General features: G+C 39.2%; 2 protein-coding genes across 4 annotated transcripts in view; both read left to right on the top strand.

Annotated features, from left to right (window-relative positions):
- The window catches only part of SPART (spartin), a 35,346-nt gene extending 21,873 nt beyond the window's left edge, over positions 1–13,473 (top strand). For all 3 annotated transcript variants that reach the window (XM_055426247.2, XM_055426245.2, XM_055426246.2), the window contains exons 7-9: positions 1,147–1,305; positions 1,383–1,473; positions 11,933–13,473. In XM_055426247.2, the coding sequence (XP_055282222.2) occupies positions 1,147–1,305; positions 1,383–1,473; positions 11,933–12,206 (524 nt within the window). In that variant the 3' untranslated portion in view covers positions 12,207–13,473. The remainder of the gene's footprint in view (positions 1–1,146; positions 1,306–1,382; positions 1,474–11,932) is intronic.
- A 780-nt stretch (positions 13,474–14,253) lies between these two features.
- Positions 14,254–20,743, top strand: part of CCDC169 (coiled-coil domain containing 169) — a 33,861-nt gene continuing 27,371 nt past the window's right edge. The window contains 4 exon segments of the mRNA XM_088842828.1: positions 14,254–14,284; positions 14,667–14,795; positions 14,935–15,109; positions 17,593–17,672. Of these exon segments, the coding sequence (XP_088698954.1) occupies positions 14,254–14,284; positions 14,667–14,795; positions 14,935–15,109; positions 17,593–17,672 (415 nt within the window).

Genomic DNA, 20,743 nt, shown 5'->3' with positions numbered 1-20,743 from the left:
CTTTTAGTCCGAATTAATCTAATCTCATTTAGATGGTTTAACTTTGAGGGTAAAGAATTCAGACAAAGCAGTTTTGCGTTGCTACTTGTGGTGGGATCTGTAGACCAGCAGCACCGACCTGAAAGCCTTAGAAGTATGTCAGGCACTGACACACCAACTGATTGGGTTTTTCCAGTTCACAAAATGTCTCAGTGATTCTTACTTGCTTATTAAAGTTTGAGAAGCACTGGTTAAAGTTTATTTTGATGGGTTGGAGAGGGGAGCATCTGTGCCTTTGAAAGGGAATGTATTTGCCAAGTGTATTTACCATCCTGGAGTATGACACATGCTTTCAAGGATAAGTCACTGCATTTGAATCAGATTTTTGGTGTGTTTGCTTTTATATACACTTAAATACTTTATTACTATTTCAGTTGAGTATTTGCTGATAGGGAGAAAACGTACAAATTCGCTTAGCTGGAAAACATGGTAGTTGGATCTACCAATCTTGCATTGCAAATAGAAAAGGTGAATGATTCTAAGCAAAGTGATGAAACATTATATTTAAGATGCATTAAATGGTTTTTGAACTGTGGTGCTGGAGAAGACTCTTGAGAGTCCCTTGGACTGCAAGGAGATCCAACCAGTCCATTCTAAAGGAGATCAATCCTGGGTGTTCATTGGAAGGACTGATGCTAAAGCTGAAACTGCAATACTTTGGCCACCTCATGTGACGAGTTGACTCACTGGAAAAGACTCTGGTGCTGGGAGGGATTGAGGGCGGGAGAAGGGAACGACAGAGAATGAGATGGCTGAATGGCATCACCGACTCGATGGACATGAGTTTGAGTGAACTCCGGGAGTTGGTGATGGACAGGGAGGCCTGGCGTGCTTTGATTCATGGGGTCGCAAAGAGTCGGACACGACTGAGTGACTGAACTGAACTGAACCGAAACTCTGCAAACACATCCTTAAACCAAACAGTAGCCTTTGTTTAAAAAAATAACCAGCCTTGTTTTCATCCTTTTTAAAAGGGAATGGTAACATTATACAATGAAACAATTTTAGATACTCATGAAAGAATTTTGCTTAGTGAGAATGGTAAAATCAAGGGAAAAATAACATGTTTTTCTAAGTTTTTTTTTTTCTTTTAAATGGTTATATTAGTTGATGGAGTTTGTACTGTGGCAAATTGTGTTGGAAAGGAATTAGCTCCACACGTCAAGAAGCATGGAAGCAAACTTGTTCCAGAATCTCTTAAAAAAGACCGGAATGGAAAATCTACCCTGGATGGTGCTATGGTTGTAGCAGCAAGTAGTGTTCAAGGTAACATAAAACTCTGAAAACTTAGGAAGGTCTGTTTGCCAAGGGTTGGTTTTACTTACTTGTGAATGTATTTTCAGGATTCTCAACTGTCTGGCAAGGATTGGAATGTGCAGCTAAATGCATTGTTAACAATGTTTCAGCAGAAACTGTACAAACAGTCAGATACAAGTAAGTTGAATTTTATCATTTTAATAATGAGATCTCTTAAGCATTTGTTAAACTCTGGGACAGTTAAAATGATTGTATAGCTATTTTTTGTTAAATATCTGATAAAATGATTTTTTCACTTGCTATTTCTAAATAGGGAGAAGAATAAAGATTCTCGAAATCAATAGTATTACTGTGCCTTTGCCTTGTATTACTAATTGTTATATTTGTTCATCATTAATGGAAAGAATAGATTCATGTTATTTTTAATGCCTGGAGTTTCTGTATGCCTTCATGTTCTTGTGAGTGATGTTTATCTGTGATTTTGGTGGGGAAAACTTGAATTATATTTAAAGTATTGTACTTAGCTAGTACTAGCCCCTTCTATATTCGAAGAATATTAAATTTTCACATCTTATTTGGATGTACCACTGTGCATATGTATTGGAACAGACAGATGGTACAAGACATGCCATTAAGAAATGAACAAAGATAGAACTGAATTATTTATCCAAGCTCATCTGATAAGTGGTATTAAAGATGAGACTTAAAAACAGGATTTTAGCTCTTTATTCTGTCTTTACAAGTACTGGAAGGCTCAACTCAAATTTAGTATGAAGGACTTGAGTTGCTTTTTTTAACTTTGAGTTTGTTTAGATCTTAATAGTTAATGTTTATTTAGAAGAAAAAATTGTGTTCTCAGCTCTTGGTTATGTGTGTTAATTATTTACTCACCTACAGCATTTGAGTTCATATTTATGCATCAGACATTGTGTTCAGTGCTTTTCATATGTAGTGTTTAATTTTTAATGCTGTTATCTCCATTTTATAGATGAAGAAACCAAAAGCATAGAGCATTAAATACCTGTTTAAGAATTGCACCCTAGTAAGTGGGAGAGCTGAGATGTAAGCCAGGTCTTTGTCATGCAGTGTCAGGGAACAGTGCTGGGCCATCGCTCTCCTTGATGGGATATCTGTGTGAGTTTAGTATCTGGAATTCTTTCCAGCACTACATCGATGCGTTTAGACTCCCTCCCATCATAGGAAATTAGCTAACTAATAAATTACTAACTTAATTTCCAGCCTAAGTTGGTTTGGTCTGCTCAGTCCGGGGCAAACATACCTTTGAGTAAAAGCAACATGGCATATCATCAAGGAGTGTCAATTTTACCAGAGGATTTGGAAAAGCAGATGCAGAGTAGATCTGAAATTTTGATGGAAATGTAAAACCCAAGTCTCCCAGCTGACTTCTTGCTACTCTTGGCACTGACCTCTAATCTAATACTCTTTTTATTATGCCTTTTAGGTTACTTTGATAGAAAAATGGCTTCTTTTTTTGTTGCAAGCGCAGGAGAAAGTCAGAAGTGTCTTTTAGACCAAAAGTGGATTATTTTTAGATTATTATATGTTAGCATGACTAAATAGGTGGTCACATGAGTAAGTAGGAAGTGCTTTATTGGATTTTCCATTTCCTACTCTTTTAAAAAAAAAATGTACCTAAGTACTTGAATTAAGTTGAGTCTTTTAAAAAGTTTGAAATTCACCTAACTAGGAAGTACAAGGTTTTAGTGTAGATTTTGTATTTCTTGTCTTTAGTGAGGAGAACTTAATGTGATATTAAAGTATTTTCACTGTGGTTTGGAGCTAATTTATTTCTGTTATGGTGTATATTGCTAGTTTTATCCTTTCCTCCAAAGATTCAGTTCTTTTTTTCTGAAAAGAAGCAGGTGAGGGTTTAGTTAATTAGATTTGTATTTCCAATTATCAGGATACCTTAGTGTTAGTAGTAACTTAATTAGAAACTTGGAAAGACGGGAGGGACAGTGGGAAATAACAGGTTTTGTCCCAAGTAATACTGTTTTCTCACTTACGAATAATCTTGCCCAGAAGTAGAAATTGCCTTTTAGGAGAAGAAACTGCAGGTATTAAACCAGTAATAATTCAGTGATATTTATCACTGAAGAATTGGAAAATCTAGTTCTTCCATTTAGTTTAGTTCTCCATAATTGACATAAATTTATATTTGTTTACATTTATGAATTTACACTTACTTACACTATGAAAGCTATTTGCTAGATGGAACGTTTGTATTTTTCTACTCTAATCGAACTGATGATGGTATAATGAAGAAAACTTACTATTTTTTTCAACATGTGTATTCTTATTGCCTATGAGAAATTACTTTCCCAAGTAGTTTTAAATCTGCCTTAATTATTTGCACTATGCCTAGGAGAAAAATATGTTACGTTAATTTCCATATCTGGTTTCTTGTAGTATAAGCAAATACAAAGCATTATTCTTTTTTTTTTTTTTAATTTAGGTATATTTAAAGGCAGATTGTATTAGATAAGTATATTCTCCTTGTCTTTTATGATTTGATTCTGATTCAGGACTGTGTTCATTCATTATGAATGATTTACCTAATGACCTATACAATTAATTACACTCCTAATTTTTTGAGGTAAATGTATAAGAAAGATTTGTTAAGACTTTATTTTTGTCAGTTATATTACTACTTTTGTTATATAGATTTAGGAGCAAGAAGACTTACAGAAATAAGGAAAAAGCAATTGAGTAACTTTAAACTTACTATACCTAATTGCAGTATAGTATCTATTAAATAATTCATCACTCTTCTACATAGCTTCTAACTTTCACTTTTAAGTTCCCTTTTTCCACTTTAAATTGTTTAGAGGAAAATAATATAACTTTAGTAAGTTGGGTGCATTTTTGTTTCCCTCTCAGTAATATTTTATCTTAGAACAAATGTTTGTGAAGAATAAGCTTAGTAAAAAATATTTTCCTGTAACAAATGAACTCTTTTAAGGTATAGTATTTAACTGGTTTATTTAGTAAATTTTAATTAAAGTTTCTCTTAAATTTTCACTGGGTGAAGGGACAAATTTAAATCCATTTGAGGGTATCCCCTGTAGCAGATGTCATATTATCCATAGAACTCAATATCACATCTACTCAGGAGTTGTATAGGATCAGTCTTATCTTTTCAATATGGTAAATGTACAAATATTTAAATATGATCATTATGTCTTTCACTTATTTTTTTTTTCTTTTCTACTAAATACTCCCAGTTTAACAATTCCATATAATAGTATGGTTTCCAGATCTTTCCTTCATGAATGTTGTTCTCAAAATATGGAACCCAGAGTTGAATCTAATATTCTAGAGGTATTGTAACCAGATTGAATACAGTGGGGTTGTCTCCCTTGTTTTGGTCATATTTAGCATGTGATAAATATGTAATAGAAGAGAAAGGGGATGTCTTTATAGTAGCTGTTACTTTAGAATCCCAGGGACGGGGGAGCCTGGTGGGCTTCCATCTATGGGGTCACACAGAGTCGGACATGACTGAAGTGACTTAGCAGTAGCAGTAGCAGTTACTTTATTGACCCATATCAAACTTGTTTTTCTTAACTGAATTATAATTGCTTTACAATCTGAACCTTTGTCTTATTTTTAGACAGCTGATATATCTACCTAAATAAAAACTTTACATTTATTCTGGCTTAATTGCACTTCGTTGATTTTGATTTTGACCCATCATTAATTCTATCATTTTGGCTTCAGATTTTGATGTGTGCTGTGTTAGCCTTACATTTTGAGTTACCTGTAGGTTGAAAGACATGTCTTTCTTAGGTCTTAAGATTTTTTCCACGGGTTTTTTTTGTGTGTGTGTGGATAAAGTCAAATCACATGCTTACTGTAGCCTTTCTTCCTGATTGATCTGTTTCCAAGATTTAATACTTATTGAGACTGGTGGGTCAGCTGTCTACACACCTCCTAACAGTATTGTCATTTCCCACCTTTCAGTTTTGTCTTACAGATACGTCTTAGGGTGGTTGTCTTCCACACTCATTCCTTAAAGATTGGTTCTGTCTGTGGTTTTACTCTGTACTCCCTTTTCTGCTCTTTGTGGATATCATATACATACACACACACACACACACACCCACACCTGTGGCCACAATTATCACCTATATCTCAGCAACTCTTAGATCTATATTTCCTCTTACCTTTTAATCTACAGGCTCATACATCCCAACTGTATACCACTGCAGCCATTTAGTCCACAAGTCTTTTTTTTTTTTCACTTTATCCCTCTAGCTCTAGCCTCATTACCATTACCTTAGAATAGATTTTCATCAGTCTTCATCCAGCTCAAAACTTGTTTCCTAACTGGTTCCTCAGTCTTAAACCCTTACAGTTTGCAGTGCAATCTGTGATAGATCCTTCTGAAATGCAAATTTGGTCATACTGTTCGTACTGATTTCAAGATAAAGTTTAAACTCCTTAGCTTCACCTATAAGGTTGCTTGTTACCCATCTGTGTTTGAGAACTATTAAGAAACTATTTCTGTTTTAAATATTTAAGGTTAAAATTTCTAAGAATAACTTTGAAGGTTGCATGTAAATTGAATTTTAGGCAGATTTATTAGAAAATTGTGATGAAATTTTGCTATAATGAGTGAAATCTGGAATCACTGCCAGGGTGCTATTTGCACTGGAGAAATTCCTGAAAAGTCTCGTTCAAATTGACTTCTGAATCCCATTGACTTACTTAGAGCATTCTTTATATTCATTTTTTATTGTTCTTAAATTGGTAGTATTCAGTATATAAGATGTAATTCAATTAGCTAATTATAGTTAACTTTTTTAAAAGGAAGAATAAAAAATAAGCTTTTTTTTTGCCGGAGATAACTTTCTAGGAGTCTTTAACAGTGTATTTTGAGTCTGAATAAAGAGAAGAACTGAACAGTTTTTATCAAGGCAAGAGAGGAGAAAAGGATGTCTGCCAGGAATCTTGGCTCATGGGCATGTTGGAAAGCAGAGGTGATGAGTGAGGAGATATTTAAAAATTAAACACAACTTCTCAAAACCTGTTCTGTGGGGTCTTTAAAAATATCTTTAGTCCTATGGAATTTTCTAAGTGCTTTCACATATACATCTCATAAGATAAAGGAGAGGAAATTTTATGAGGTACAAAAAGTGGGGACTTCACCTGGGTCACGGGGCTAATTGTTGGCCCATTTGGTATTAGAATCTTAATTTTCTGACTCCCAGTTTAGTAGTTTTCTCCAAACACCAATATGGCCACATTCTTCAGTCATCATGTCACTTGACTGCAGTTAACCCAGGCCTGGAGAGAGAAGCCCTGAGAGGGACCTGCTCAACCAGGCGTTTTGGGCACCCTTCCAGTGCTGAAACTGCCTCCGCCCCTTTCTTCTCATTGAGCCTGAGCCATTGCCACGTGATGGCTGCACTTGTGACTGGGGCTTAATTGACTGTGAGAAGGCCCCATGTCTTTTGCAACATCAGCAATTCTGTGGAATTCGAGGGGTTGCAAAGCAGCAGGGACTGGCGGAAAGCAGTCAGGAGCTTTTCCATTGCGGAGAGTCGGCTGAACTGAACTGAACTGAACTATTGTGAAAGCCCCAATCAAGAGTGGTGTAGACATAAGGTTTGACAGATTGTAGGCTCTGCTGTATTCTGGTTCTGATTAACATTCTGAATGAAATATCATTCAGAAGCATTATAAGATTATAGCATATTTTTAGCACTGAAGTTGAAAAAAAACAACAAAAAAACCATGAATAAACCAGTAGGATCACAAACCACAGAAGGCCAGACTAATAGTAATAGAGGACTTGTTAATTTGGAGGTCTGATCCAATGTAAGAAAAAACATCCAGATACTGGTCACAAAGCATCTAGGAAACTTCAGTATGTTTTGGAAAAAAGACTGTAAAATTTGGCCTTTTGTTGTTTAAGCAATCCTCTATTTGGGGAAACCTATGGACAGGAATTTGGCAATAAGGAGTTCATGATCTGAGCCACAGTCAGCTCCTGGTCTTGTTTTTGCTAACTGTATACAGCTTCTCCATCTTTGGTTGCAAAGAATATAATCAATCTGATTTCGGTGTTGACCATCTGGTGATGTCCACGTGTAGAATCTTCTCTTGTGTTGTTGGAAGAGGGTGTTTGCTATGACCAGTGCGTTCTCTTGACAAAACTCTATTAGCCTTTGCCCTGCTTCATTTCGTGCTCCAAGGCCAAATTTGCCTGTTACTCCTGGTGTTTCTTGACTTCATACTTTGGCATTCCAGTCCCCTGTAATGAAAAGGACATCTTTTTTGGGTGTTAGTTCTAAAAGGTCTTGTAGGTCTTCATAGAACCGTTCAACTTCGGCTTCTTCAGCATTACTGGTAGGGACATAGGCCTGGATTACTGTAACATTGAATGGTTTGCCTTGGAAACGAACAAATCATTCTGTCGTTTTTAAGATTGCATCCAAGTACTGCCTTTTGGACTCTTTTGTTGACCATGATGGCTACTCCATTTCTTCTAAGGGATTCCTGCCCACAGTAGTAAATATAATGGTCATCTGAGTTAAATTCACCCATTCCAGTCCATTTTAATTCACTGATTCCTAGAATGTCTATGTTCACTCTTGCCATCTCCTGTTTGACCACTTCCAATTTGCCTTGATTCATGGACCTAACATTCCAGGTTCCTATGCAGTATTGCTCTTTACAGCATCGGACCTTGCTTCTATCACCAGTCACATCCACAACTGGGTATTGGTTTTGCTTTTGCTCCATCCCTTCATTCCTTCTAGAGTTATTTCTCCACTGATCTCCAATAGCATACTGGGCACCTACCGACCTGGGGAATTCTTCATTCAGTATCCTATCATTTTGCCTTTTGTTACTTTTCATGGGGTTCTCAAGGCAAGTATACTGAAGTGGTTTGCCATTCCCTTCTCCAGTGGACCACATTCGGCTGTGGTCCATGTGATCAGATCGACTAGTTTCCTGTGATTATGATTTCAGTGTGTCTGCCCTCTCAAATCCCTTATGATTATACAGTGGAAGTGAGAAATAGATTTAAGGGACTAGATCTGATAGATAGAGTGCCTGATGAACTCTGGACGGAGGTTCGTGACATTGTACAGGAGACAGGGACCAAGACCATCCCTATGGAAAAGAAATGTACAAAACCAAAATGGCTGTCTGAGGATACCTTACAAGTAGCTGTGAAAAGAAGAGAAGCGAAAAGCAAAGGAGAAAAGAAAAGATATAAACATCTGAATGCAGATTTCCAAAGAATAGCAAGGAGAGATAAGAAAGCCTTCCTCAGTGATCAATGCAAAGAAATAGAGGAAAACAACAGAATAGGAAAAACAAGAGATCTCTTCAAGAAAATTAGAGATTCCAAGGGAACATTTCATGCAAAGATGGGCTCGATAAAGGACAGAAATGGTATGGACCTAACAGAAGCAGAAGATATTAGGAAGAGGTGGCAAGAATACACAGAAGAACTGTACAAAAAAGATCTTCACGACCAAGATAGTCACGATAACGTGATCACTGACCTAGAACCAGATATCTTGGAATGTGAAGTCAAGTGGGCATTAGAAAGCATCACTACGAACAAAGCTAGTGGAGGTGATGGAATTCCAGTTGAGCTATTTAAAATCTTGAAAGATAATGCTGTGAAAGGGCTGCACTCAATATGCCAGCAAATTTGGAAAACTCAGCAGTGGCCACAGGATTGGAAAAGGTCAGTCTTCATTCCAATCCCAAAGAAAGGCAATGCAAAAGAATGCTCAAACTGCCGCACAATTGCACTCTTCTCACAACACTAGTAAAGTCATGCTCAAAATTCTCCAAGCCAGGTTTCAGCAATAATGTGAACTGTGAACTCCCAGATGTTCAAGCAGATTTTAGAAAAGGCAGAGGCACCAGAGATCAAATTGCCAACATCCGCTGGATCATGGAGAAAGCAAGAGGGTTCCAGAAAAACATCTATTTCTGCTTCATTGACTATGCCAAAGCCTTTGACTGTGTGGATCACAATAAACTGTGGAGCATTCTGAAAGAGATGGGAATACCAGACCACCTGACCTGCCTCTTGAGAAACCTGTATGCAGGTCAGGAAGCAACAGTCAGAACTGTACATGGAACAACAGACTGGTTCCAAATAGGAAAAGGAGTACGTCAAGGTTGTATATTGTCACCCTGCTTATTTAACTTATATGCAGAGTACATCATGAGGAACGCTGGGCTGGAAGAAGCACAAGCTGGAATCAAGATTGCTGGGAGAAATATCAATAACCTCAAATATGCAGATGATACCACCCTTATGGCAGAAAGTGAAGAGGAACTCAAAAGCCTCTTGATGAAAGTGAAAGAGGAGAGTGAAAAGGTTGGCTTGAAGCTCAACATTCAGAAAACAAAGATCATGGCATCTGGTCCCATCACTTCATGGGAAATAGATGGAAAAGCAATGGAAACAGTATCAGACTTTATTTTTTGGGGCTCCAAAATCACTGCAGATGCTGATTGCAGCCATGAAATTAAAAGACGCTTACTCCTTGGAAGGAAAGTTATGACCAACCTAGATAGCATATTAAAAAGCAGAGACATTACTTTGCCAACCAAGGCCCGTCTAGTCAAGGCTATGGTTTTTCCCATGGTCATGTATGGATGTGAGAGTTGGACTGTGAAGAAAGCTGATCGCCGAAGAATTGATGCTTTTGAATTGTGGTGCTGGAGAAGACTCTTGAGATTCCCTTGGACTGCAAGGAGATCCAACCAGTCCTTTCTAAAGGAGATCAATCCTGGGTGTTCATTGGAAGGACTGATGCTAAAGCTGAAACTGCAATACTTTGGCCACCTCATGCGACGAGTTGACTCACTGGAAAAGACTCTGATGCTGGGAAAGGTTGGGGGCGGGAGGTGAAGGGGCCGACCGAGAATGAGATGACTGGATGGCATCACCGACTCTGTGAACATGAGTTTGAGTGAACTCCAGGAGTTGGTGATGGACAGGGAGGCCTGGCGTGCTGTGATTCATGGGGTCGCGGAGAGTCGGACACGACTGAGTGACTGAACTGAACTGAACTGATGGACAGGAAATGATTTTAAAGCCTGGTACTTAGAAAAAGGTAAGGAGTAAAACAGAAAGTAGAATAAGGTTTAGTGTCCTTGTGTAACACCTCAAGTTGTATTTTCTTGTGGATATGGTATTAAACACCATCAATTGTATTGATTATGGTCAGGAATAACTGCTTTGTGTGATGTTTTACAATTTCCCAAGTCCTTTGCTCTACTTGAGAACCCAGGGAACTCTTAGATGGCTAGAGCAGGGCTTACTTATTTTATTCATTTAACAAGTATTAGGTATTAGGCACTGTTCTAAGTACTTAAAATACATTAATGAACAAAGCAAAGAGATCCTTTTATAGTGGCGTTTATATTCTAGTGAGACAAACAAGCAAAGCAAAAACAGTGGGCGTTTTTGTTTTGGTGTTTAGAAAGTTTTTCTGTAGTTGTCAGTTCAGTGGCTCAGTCATGTCCAACTCTTTGTGACTGTAGCACGCCAGGTTTCCCTGTCCATCACCAACTTCCAGAGCTTGCTCAAACTCCTGTTCATCGAGTTGGTGATGCCATCCAGCCACTTCATTCTCTGTCATCCCCTTCTCCTACCTTCAGTCTTTTGCAGCATCAGGGTCTTTTCTAGTGAGTCAGTTCTATAGTAGAAACAGGCATTAAGTTAGAGAAGAAAGAGCTGTTAAGGAAGGATTGATTGGCTGTGGCATGAGGCAATTAAAATAGATTAAGTGCTAAGAGGATTATAGCTGACTTGAGGAAGGTGAGGCAGTTAGCCATGTGGATACCTGGGGTGAGAGTAGTCTACGTGGATACCAGCCAGTACGAAGGTCATAGGGCCACAACATGTGTGCTTGGTGGGTTCAAAGAACAGCAGGAAGGCCAGTGAGTCTGCGGTGGGGTGGAGTGGAGTGGAGTCAGAGAGAAAGTTGTAGAAATTTAGAGACAAACTCAGATTCCAGTAGTTTGAAAGGCTTAACTAGAGGGTTGGACACGACTGAGCGACTTCACTTTCACTTTTCACTTTCCACTTTCACACATTGGAGAAGGAAATGGCAACCCACTCCAGTGTTCTTGCCTGGAGAATCCCAGGGACGGGGGAGCCTGGTGGGCTTCCGTCTATGGGGTCACACAGAGTTGGACACGACTGAAGTGACTTAGCAGTAGCAGCAGCAGAGTCTAGTTAAGTTAGAACTCAAAACCATTTATAGTGACCTATAGTTGTTTCAGTTAAAATTCTCTTATATTTCCGGAAAGAGACAAAAAAGGAAATGACTGATTAACAACCTTTATTAAAATTTACATTCTGTTCTTCAGCATAAACGGTCTTCATTGCCTTAATCTCAGCCTCTGTTTATTTTCATAGTATTTTTACTGAAGGAGAAAATACAATGTTGGCACGGAGTGATTTTATTCTTCACTGTGTTTTACGTTATTAATTAAAGTGAAACTTAATCTTTGATTTTGCTTCCAAGGATAACATACTAATCACGTAACTTATTTAGCACTAATTCAGAAGACTTTGATTTATATTTGTAATTTTGTTGTGCTTTCTCTAATCTTTCTTTTAAAGATATGGGCATACTGCAGGAGAAGCTACGCACAACGCAGTAGATTCTGCCATCAATGTTGGTGTAACTGCCTATAATATTGACAACATTGGCATCAAAGCAATGGTGAAGAAAACTGCAAAACAAACAGGACACACACTGCTTGAGGACTATAAAATCATTGATAATTCTAAGGGGGAAAATCAAGGAGGAGGAGCAAGTGCAAACGGGAAAGGGGAGAAAGATGAGCAGAAGGAGGGACCAGAGAAGAACGGGGCAAAGAAGAAAGATAAGTGATGGAAGTGCTATACATTGCCTATACCAAAGCCTTACAGACGGATGCAGTTTTGTTAAATAGGCTAATGTGGTAATCCTCACAGGTTAACCAGGATTTTTAAAATGTATTCATTCCTACAAAGTGACGATTTCATAAGCTTTATGTGATGTATTCTACTTCTGTGGAAAAGAATCAGTATTCTTGCATCTGATCTTTAGAAATATAGTTAACATTTTCTGTGAATTTATTTTTTTCTAAATGTGGCTAAAATATTTTTGCAGTTAAAATAAGACTAATAATAGATGTGCTATAAACCTCATTAAACCTAATGTTAAACTATTTTTGTATTTGCTGTCTTTCAGAAAGTGAAGTAGGAAATTATTATATATATTCACATATACATAAAATTGGCACTTAGTAACCTTAGTTCTATGTGTACTGGGAAGGAATGACTTAAAATGTTTCCTCTTTTTGCACTAATTGTGGATTTTTTTTAGGGTGCTTGTCAGAATTGTCAGTATGTAAGCTAAACAAAAACTGTGATCCTAAATGAAAAGAATTATTGCATAACATTTAAAAGACTTTTTCAAAACAAGGAATAGACTAATCATGAAAATTTAAATGAGTTTCTATAAAATAATTTGGTGGCTTATCTCTTTGTTAGAAAATGGGAAAGTCTTTTTGATTTTAAATGAATACAAACAGATTTTTAAGTCTTCTAGAATTAAGTCTTCTAGATTTATACTGTTACTGATCTATTAGGAGCCTTGGAAATTTGGGATTGTGGTTGGTATTTTAACAATTCAAAGTGATTATCAGCTCAATTGGACAAAAATGTAATCACTTCTACTGTAAGTTTTTCCAAAAGGCTAAAATTTAGTGAAAACTAAAATATAAACAGTTGAGTTAATGTATGGTAAATAATTTTTATTTTGGGATTCAGTCATTAAAATTGCATATACTAAAAAGTCAATGAATTAAATTATTAGAAAGATTTTATTCATAATTCAGGTAAAGAATGTGAAGACTTTAGGCATTTATCCATCGTGGATGGCATAATGGTGTCCACTTTGGCAGAAGACAGGATATTCACAGACCTGTAAGCTACAAACATGTAATTAAAATAGCTAATGGCATTTTATTTTTGTTTCTTGATTTTAAAAGATTGGCATTGGTTTTCATACTATAGTCCATTCTGATATTTCTGAATCTCCAATTGCTATTTACTTCATTAGACTTTATTTGAAACTAAAGAGTGCACTTTGTGAATAAACTGTCTTTGATTTACTTTGTCTCAAATGTATTCATGGGCTTATATTTCAGGAACACAGAATTAGAGCCTTTTCCCAGGGCCCCAAGGATAATGTTCCAGTTGAAATGGAAATAAAGTTGAATTAGTAAATAGCTTTCAGTCAGTCTCTGCCTTGTTTAAGAAACGGAATGACAATTAATGGAGCCTGAAGTTTAAAAAAATTATCTTAGAGCAGAGGTCAGCAAAGCTGGATTGTCAACAGGAACCCAGTTATCCCTTCCACTTCATTCTACTCTGTTCACTTCTTCATTCTACTCTGTTCACTTGTTTGTGCGTTGCCGTTTCAGATCAACAGCAGTTTTTAAATTAAGGCTTTTGAACTAAAACCACACTGATGACAGGATTCAGTCTGTAACTGTGGAAGTGGAGTGGAAATTAAAGTGCTGAGAGTTGCAAACTGAAGGGTGAAGAAAGACTGACCTTTTTAGTCAGAGTCAGTAGACAGGTTGTGACTAGTAAGTCTGGGTGAAGCAAGTAGATGGTGTCACACCCAAGATGGCTTATCAGAGGAGTGGGGTTTTACATGAAGATGGAAGCGTGTAGTGATGCTGGAAGCAGCATTAGAAGCAGAGAGGATTCCTGACCCAAAGGAGCAGGAGTCCTATAGACAAACTAGAGAATAAACCCATCATTTCTTAGCTTTATTTGTGGATCAGATTTGGGAGAATATGTGACTATCTCTGTACCATCCAGCTCACTCTCATCCCCACCTCCCCAGTCTATGAGAGAACTAAGAACAGTGGCTGAGGTTGAAGATGGGGAGCCACCAAGATAGAACAGACACTGGTGAGTGTCTGAGAAGCGACCAGCACCTTGCTCCCCACACCCTGCCTCAGGCTGGGCACAGAAGTCAGGAGTACAAAATTTGCCATACCATCTGACTATTGACATGCCGTGAGGATAGTTCTTTTGCACTTTTCAGTTAAACTGTAGATTCTTTGAAGGCAGTGAACATACTTGGTATCTTACACATCACTGTACATCACAAAATAAGCCCTCAATTGCATTTAATTGAATTGATGCCTCAAAATGCTGCCAGTTATCTTTGGCCCACAACTCAGGGCGGTTCTTTTGGACACTATCCGTCTTACGTGCCACTCCATCACGTTCTGTTTAAACAAATCAATTCGAAACTTCCAGCTCTGGCCCTCTTCACACCTGTGATCAGCTCTGGGAGACCCAGCCCGGCGGGCGCCGCCCTGTGACGTCACAAGGAGGAGCCTGGCCGCGACCGTGAGGCCGCTCCCCCGCAGCGGCTGTGAGCCTCCCCTCACGCGGCTTCTGAGTGTCCCCTCAGGTCTAGTGTCAGCTGTGTGATGGACGGGCGTGGGTGGCCTCTGAACTGACGCTGTGTTGGAAGGAAGAGGCGACAACTTCGACGGTGTGAGCACCGACCGTCTTAAATTGGAGTTAACCGGAAGTTGATGCACCTGAAGAAGAAGTTAATGCACCTGAAGTGAGTTGGGGACCAGTGCGCGCTCCCACCGGGTGTGGGGGTCACGGCCACGCCACCAACGCGAAGGCCGGCGTGTGTGGGGGTCCAGGGCTCACGGTCGAAGCCCCTGAGGCCGATGTGACAGCTGCAGGGTCACTGATACCCGGGCAGAGCTGGTGACATCTTAAAACAGTATAGATTCATTGACCTCGTACATTTGGTGTTACAAAGAGTCAGGTTTTAAACTGCCTTCAGGATCAAGTGAAATGGAGTGTACTGTGTGCATATGCTCTAATACTAAAATGTGTGTCTGCTTTTGATGTTCCAGTAGGTTCAGGTTTTCTGTTTCAATTGCCAGACATTTTATTCAGTTATTATATTGCTGTTTCATCCCTTTAGAAGCACTGAAGAATTGGAGAAGGCAATGGCACCCTACTCCAGTACTCTTTGCCTGGAAAATCCCATGGGCGGAGGAGCCTGGTAGGCTGCAGTCCATGGGGTTGCTAAGAGTCAGGCACAACTGAGCGACTTCCCTTTCACTTTTCACTCTCATGCATTGGAGAAGGAAATGGCAACCTACTCCAGTGTTCTTGCCTGGAGAATCCAAGGGACAGGGGAGCCTGGTGGGCTGCCGTCTATGGCGTCGCAGAGTCGGACACCACTGAAGCGACTTAGCAGCAGCAGGAAGAATTGGTGACATTTTGTAAAAATGAAGCCCCTCCTATATATATACTTCTTAAAATACTCCATATAAGTATTCTTACTAAAACTTTGGGACATTTTAAGCAGTTTTTGTTTTTTAAGGTTCCCCTGTCCCCACCAGTAGGCCGCAGGAGGGTAGACTCGCCTGTGTGGAAGCAGTGGTCTTTATAGCTTCCTTTGCTTTCCTCTGTTAACAGCTCCAAACACACTCTTTGAGTTGCTCAGTCATTTCTTGGTCTGATAATAAGCTGTAAGTCCTCTGAGGACAGGTTCTGTAGTCCCTGAAACAGTAGAGTATAGGTATCAGTACTTTAGAGGAATCCTGCACAAATTCAAATCCAAGCACTCTTCACTCAGCAAGGACGTGATCTTGGGCAAGTTAAGGAACCTCTCAAGCCGGAGTTTTCTCAAATCTAAGACTGTTCAGTTCAGTCGCTCAGTCGTGTCCGACTCTCCGCGACCCCATGAATCACAGCACGCCAGGCCTCCCTGTCCATCACCAACTCCCAGAGTTCACTCAAACTCATGTCCACAGAGTCGGTGATGCCATCCAGCCATCTCATCCTCTGTCGTCCCCTTCTCCTTCCGCCCCCAACCTTTCCCAGCATCAGAGTCTTTTCCAGTGAGTCAACTCGTCGCATGAGGTGGCCAAAGTATTGCAGTTTCAGCTTTAGCATCAGTCCTTCCAGTGAACACCCAGGACTGATCTCCTTTAGAATGGACTGGTTGGATCTCCTTGCAGTCCAAGGGACTCTCAAGAGTCTTCTCCAGCACCACAGTTCAAAAGCATCAGTTCTTCGGCGATCAGCTTTCTTCACAGTCCAACTCTCACATCCATACATGACCACGGGAAAAACCATAGCCTTGACTAGACGGACCTTGGTTGGCAAAGTAATGTGTCTGCTTTTCAGTATACTATCAAGGTTGGTCATAACTTCCCTTCCAAGGAGTAAGCGTCTTTTAATTTCATGGCTGCAATCAGCATCTGCAGTGATTTTGGAGCCCCCAAAAATAAAGTCTGACACTGTTTCCACTGTTTTTCCATCTATTTCCCATGAAGTGATGGGACCAGATGCCATGATCTTTGTTTTCTGAATGTTGAGCTTCAAGCCAACCTTTTCACTCTCCTCTTTCACTTTCATCAAGAGGCTTTTGAGTTCCTCTTCACTTTCTGCCATAAGGGTAGTGTCATCTGCATATCTGAGGTTATTGATATTTCTCCCAGCAATCTTGATTCCAGCTTGTGCTTCTTCCAGCCCAGCATTCCTCATGATGTACTCTGCATATAGTAGAATGTTTATTTCACACATCATGTGGTTGTTACCAGGACTAAATGAAATGTTTGTAAAGCACTTAGCATTGGCTTGTGATAAACATTTATTGGAAGTTGGCTGCTGCATATTGCTGTTCTTACTGGGTATAGCCTCAGCACTTATCACAATGCCTCTAACATAATAGGTATTCAAAAATATGTATTTAATAAATGATTCTATTATATTTTGAGAACTACTATGCTTACTTATGTCCTAAATAGATTGTCTCTGTAGTGTTATATATGTATGTTTGTGTTTTTTTTTAGTGCTTCTTTTTTTCTGTTTATATCAGGTTGCCAGTTGTTAACCTGTTGTCCTAGCTATTCCTTTCTATAGTAATTTGCAGCTCATTTGTTGGGCTTTGGGAAACCAGATAACCAAAAACTATCAGACTTCTTGGGGTCAACTTTAAGAATAAAGGGTGTTAAGTGGTTTCATGGAGAGCTTTGAGCTTTAGTGCATTTGGACCTTCTGGACCCAGGTTATCAGAAGCCTGCATTTTTTTCTTGATTCCTTATTCTCGACCAGACCATCAGTGAGTGATGTTTCATGGTATGGTGTTTCTGAAGTAGTGAGTTACCATGTGTTATTCTTTTCATGTTTTTTTAATTGAATCATAATCAACTAAATGTGTTCAATAATAGGGATATAGTGCAACTCTCAGAGCTTGAAATAAGACCCAAGATTGCAGAACTGGAAACCAAACTCAATACTGATGATGAAGGTATACAAGTAAATATTTTTATGTGTGACTCCTGTATAGTTACTGTTCATTGTACTAAGATACCTATAGTACATTACATATTTAGAATAATAGTGCCCAAATTTTAGTGTTGCTTTTTGGCAGCATTAATAATAATATAGAGGCTTTAAAAATGGGTTTTTGGAATGTCAAACCTGTTGTTTTATAATTATTTATCAACTTATGAGTTCAAAATGTTCATTCTTCAATTAGAAGAACCTTTGTTATATGAAATCAATTCATTATTTCCTTGATAAAAAAATATTTTTATTATATAAAAATAAATATATATTATTTATCAAGGAAATATTTAATAAAATATTAATAAAAATGATAAAGCTATTAAATAGACAATATCTGATATTAAGATTTATTGCAATATATTAATGTTTATATTAATAATTTAATATTTATTTAAATATCACAAACTTTTCTACATAATTTGAGTAATAACTTTTATACCTTAACTGCTACAGTTGAGGTATAACCTTAAAATCCTTATCTAGGTTTTGACTATTTGTGTTGGAAGAATGGGGGAGGGGCAGGCAAGTGTTGCACACGCACACGGCACACCTAACACACAGGCATCCATATGTCCTTAAAATTTGTAATGTATGTAAAATGTTAATTTGTTTCACAAATATTGATTGAGATCCTGCCATATGTCAACACTTTGAATGGAGGACCTTTTTTTCCCCTTTTCTGAAGAGGTTCGCTGACTGTTGGGAGGAAGTGTCAAATTAAAATATGAACATGACAAGTAATGTAAATTCTGCATAAGGAGAAATGGCACTTCAGGTAAGGGCAACCTAACAACCTGCTTGAGGGAAGGGGCAGTCTTGAACTGAATGCTAGAGAATAGTAGGAGCTTATTAGGGTTATGGGGGTGGGCTTTGGTTCTTAAACCTGCTCATGCTGCTCTCTTCTTCTACTGGGGAAGCTGTAAACAAAATGGATTAGCAGCCATATGACAAATATAATGCTACTTTTCATAATGCCCAGTGCTCTGTTAGAGCTTGATTGGAGACACTACTTTAACCCAAGACTGAAGTAGCTTCCTCTGCCTCCCTATCTATATCCTTAATGAAACCGGCTCCATGGGTGCACACTGTTGAGTACACTTACTGAGTATTTGCACTGTCAAGGCTGGCTGGAATTTCCTCGTCCAGCTAATTACAGACAAAACAGGTCATGCTCACAGGTACACACACAATGCAATAACTTTGGCCACTGGTAAAATGTATGCCCAACAAGTTGTATTACCAACAGCTCTTCTCATGGGGAAGAGCTGGTTTGTGGGTATAAAGAGAAAAGGTAAAATGATAGGCGAGAAAGTTCTTTCCTCAGTGGGCCAAACGAAAGCCTAAGATGGAAGGTGGAAACCTTTATGCCCTCTTCAACATCAACTAAGGCCAGGAACTGTGTCTGAGGTGATTATTATTATCCCCATTTATGGAAAAATGAAGTTCAAGAATTTAAGTCGCTTGCTAAGATCACAGCCAGGGATCAGCAGAACCGTGACTTTATCCTGAATCACCTATCTACCACTACCGCCATTACCATGATGACTGCTGTCTCCCTGGTCAGTGCTCAACAGTCCTGGTTATCTGCTGTTGCACAGCCAATCACCCTGTGATCTAGGAGCCTAAATAACATCTCTCTCACAAGCCTGTGGATTGACTGCCTTCATCTAGGATGTTCCTAATTGGGGTCTCTTGTGTGATTGCAGTCAGATGTAGTCTGGCACTCAAGTCATCTGTAGGTTCAGTGCGGTTGGACATTCCCAGATAATTCACTCACATGTCTGGCATCTCATCCTGGGTGTTGGTTGGGAGCCCAGCTGGGCCGGCCCATCAGAAGTGCCCACTCACGGCTCTGTAGCTTTTGCTTCTCATAACATGGCACCTGGATTCCAAGAGGCTGTACCCAAAAGCAAGCATTCTAAAAGGCGCAAGGACAGAAACTGCCAGGCTAGTTAAGGGCTACTCCCCAAACTGACTGTCATTTCCACTGTATTCTATTGGTCAAAACAATCATAGATTTGAGAGGATGGAGAAAATCTACTTGTCAAGGTCACATTGCACAAGGTCAGGTGAGATGAGATAGATTCTTGCAGTCATCTTTGGAAAATGCAGTCTGCCATCAGTTTAGTTCAGTTCAGTCGCTCAGTCGTGTCCGACTCTCTGCGACCCCATGAATCACAGCACGCCAGGCCTCCCTATCCATCACCAACTCCCGGAGTACACTCAAATTCATGTCCACAGAGTCGGTGATGCCATCCAGCCATCTCATTCTCTGTCGTCCCCTTCTCCTCCCGCCCCCAACCTTTCCCAGCATCAGAGTCTTTTCCAGTGAGTCAACTCGTCGCATGAGGTGGCCAAAGTATTGCAGTTTCAGCTTTAGCATCAGTCCTTCCAATGAACACCCAGGATTGATCTCCTTTAGAATGGACTGGTTGGATCTCCTTGCAGTCCAAGGGACTCTCAAGAGTCTTCTCCAACACCACAGTTCAAAAAAATCGATTCTTTGGAGATCAGCTTTCTTCACAGTCCAACTCTCACATCCATACATGACCACGGGAAAAACCATTGCCTTGACTAGACAGACTTTGGTTGGCAAAGTAATGTCTCTGCCTTTTAATATACTATCAAGGTTGGTCATAACTTTCCTTCCAAGAAGCAAGCGTCTTTTAATTTCATGGCTGCAATCAGCATCTGCAGTGATTTTGGAGCCCCAAAAAATAAAGTCTGACACTGTTTCCACTGTTTTTCCATCTCTTTCCCATGAAGTGATAGGACCAGATGCCATGATCTTTGTTTTCTGAATGTTGAGCTTCAAGCCAACCTTTTCACTCGCCTCTGTCACTTTCATCAAGAGGCTTATGAGTTCCTCTTCACTTTCTGCCATAAGGGTGGTGTCATCTGCATATCTGAGGTTATTGATATTTCTCCCGGCAATCTTGATTCCAGCCTGTGCTTCTTCCAGCCCAGCGTTCCTCATGATGTACTCTGCATATAAGTTAAATAAGCAAGGTGACAATATACAACCTTGAC

This window comes from Moschus berezovskii, chromosome 13 (genome assembly GCF_049115385.1).
Source record: "Moschus berezovskii isolate FMDL1 chromosome 13, NW_MosBer_1.0, whole genome shotgun sequence".
Lineage (NCBI taxonomy): Eukaryota > Metazoa > Chordata > Mammalia > Artiodactyla > Moschidae > Moschus > Moschus berezovskii.
Note: the sequence above shows the minus strand (reverse complement) of the source record. Positions and strands in the feature narration are given on the sequence as shown.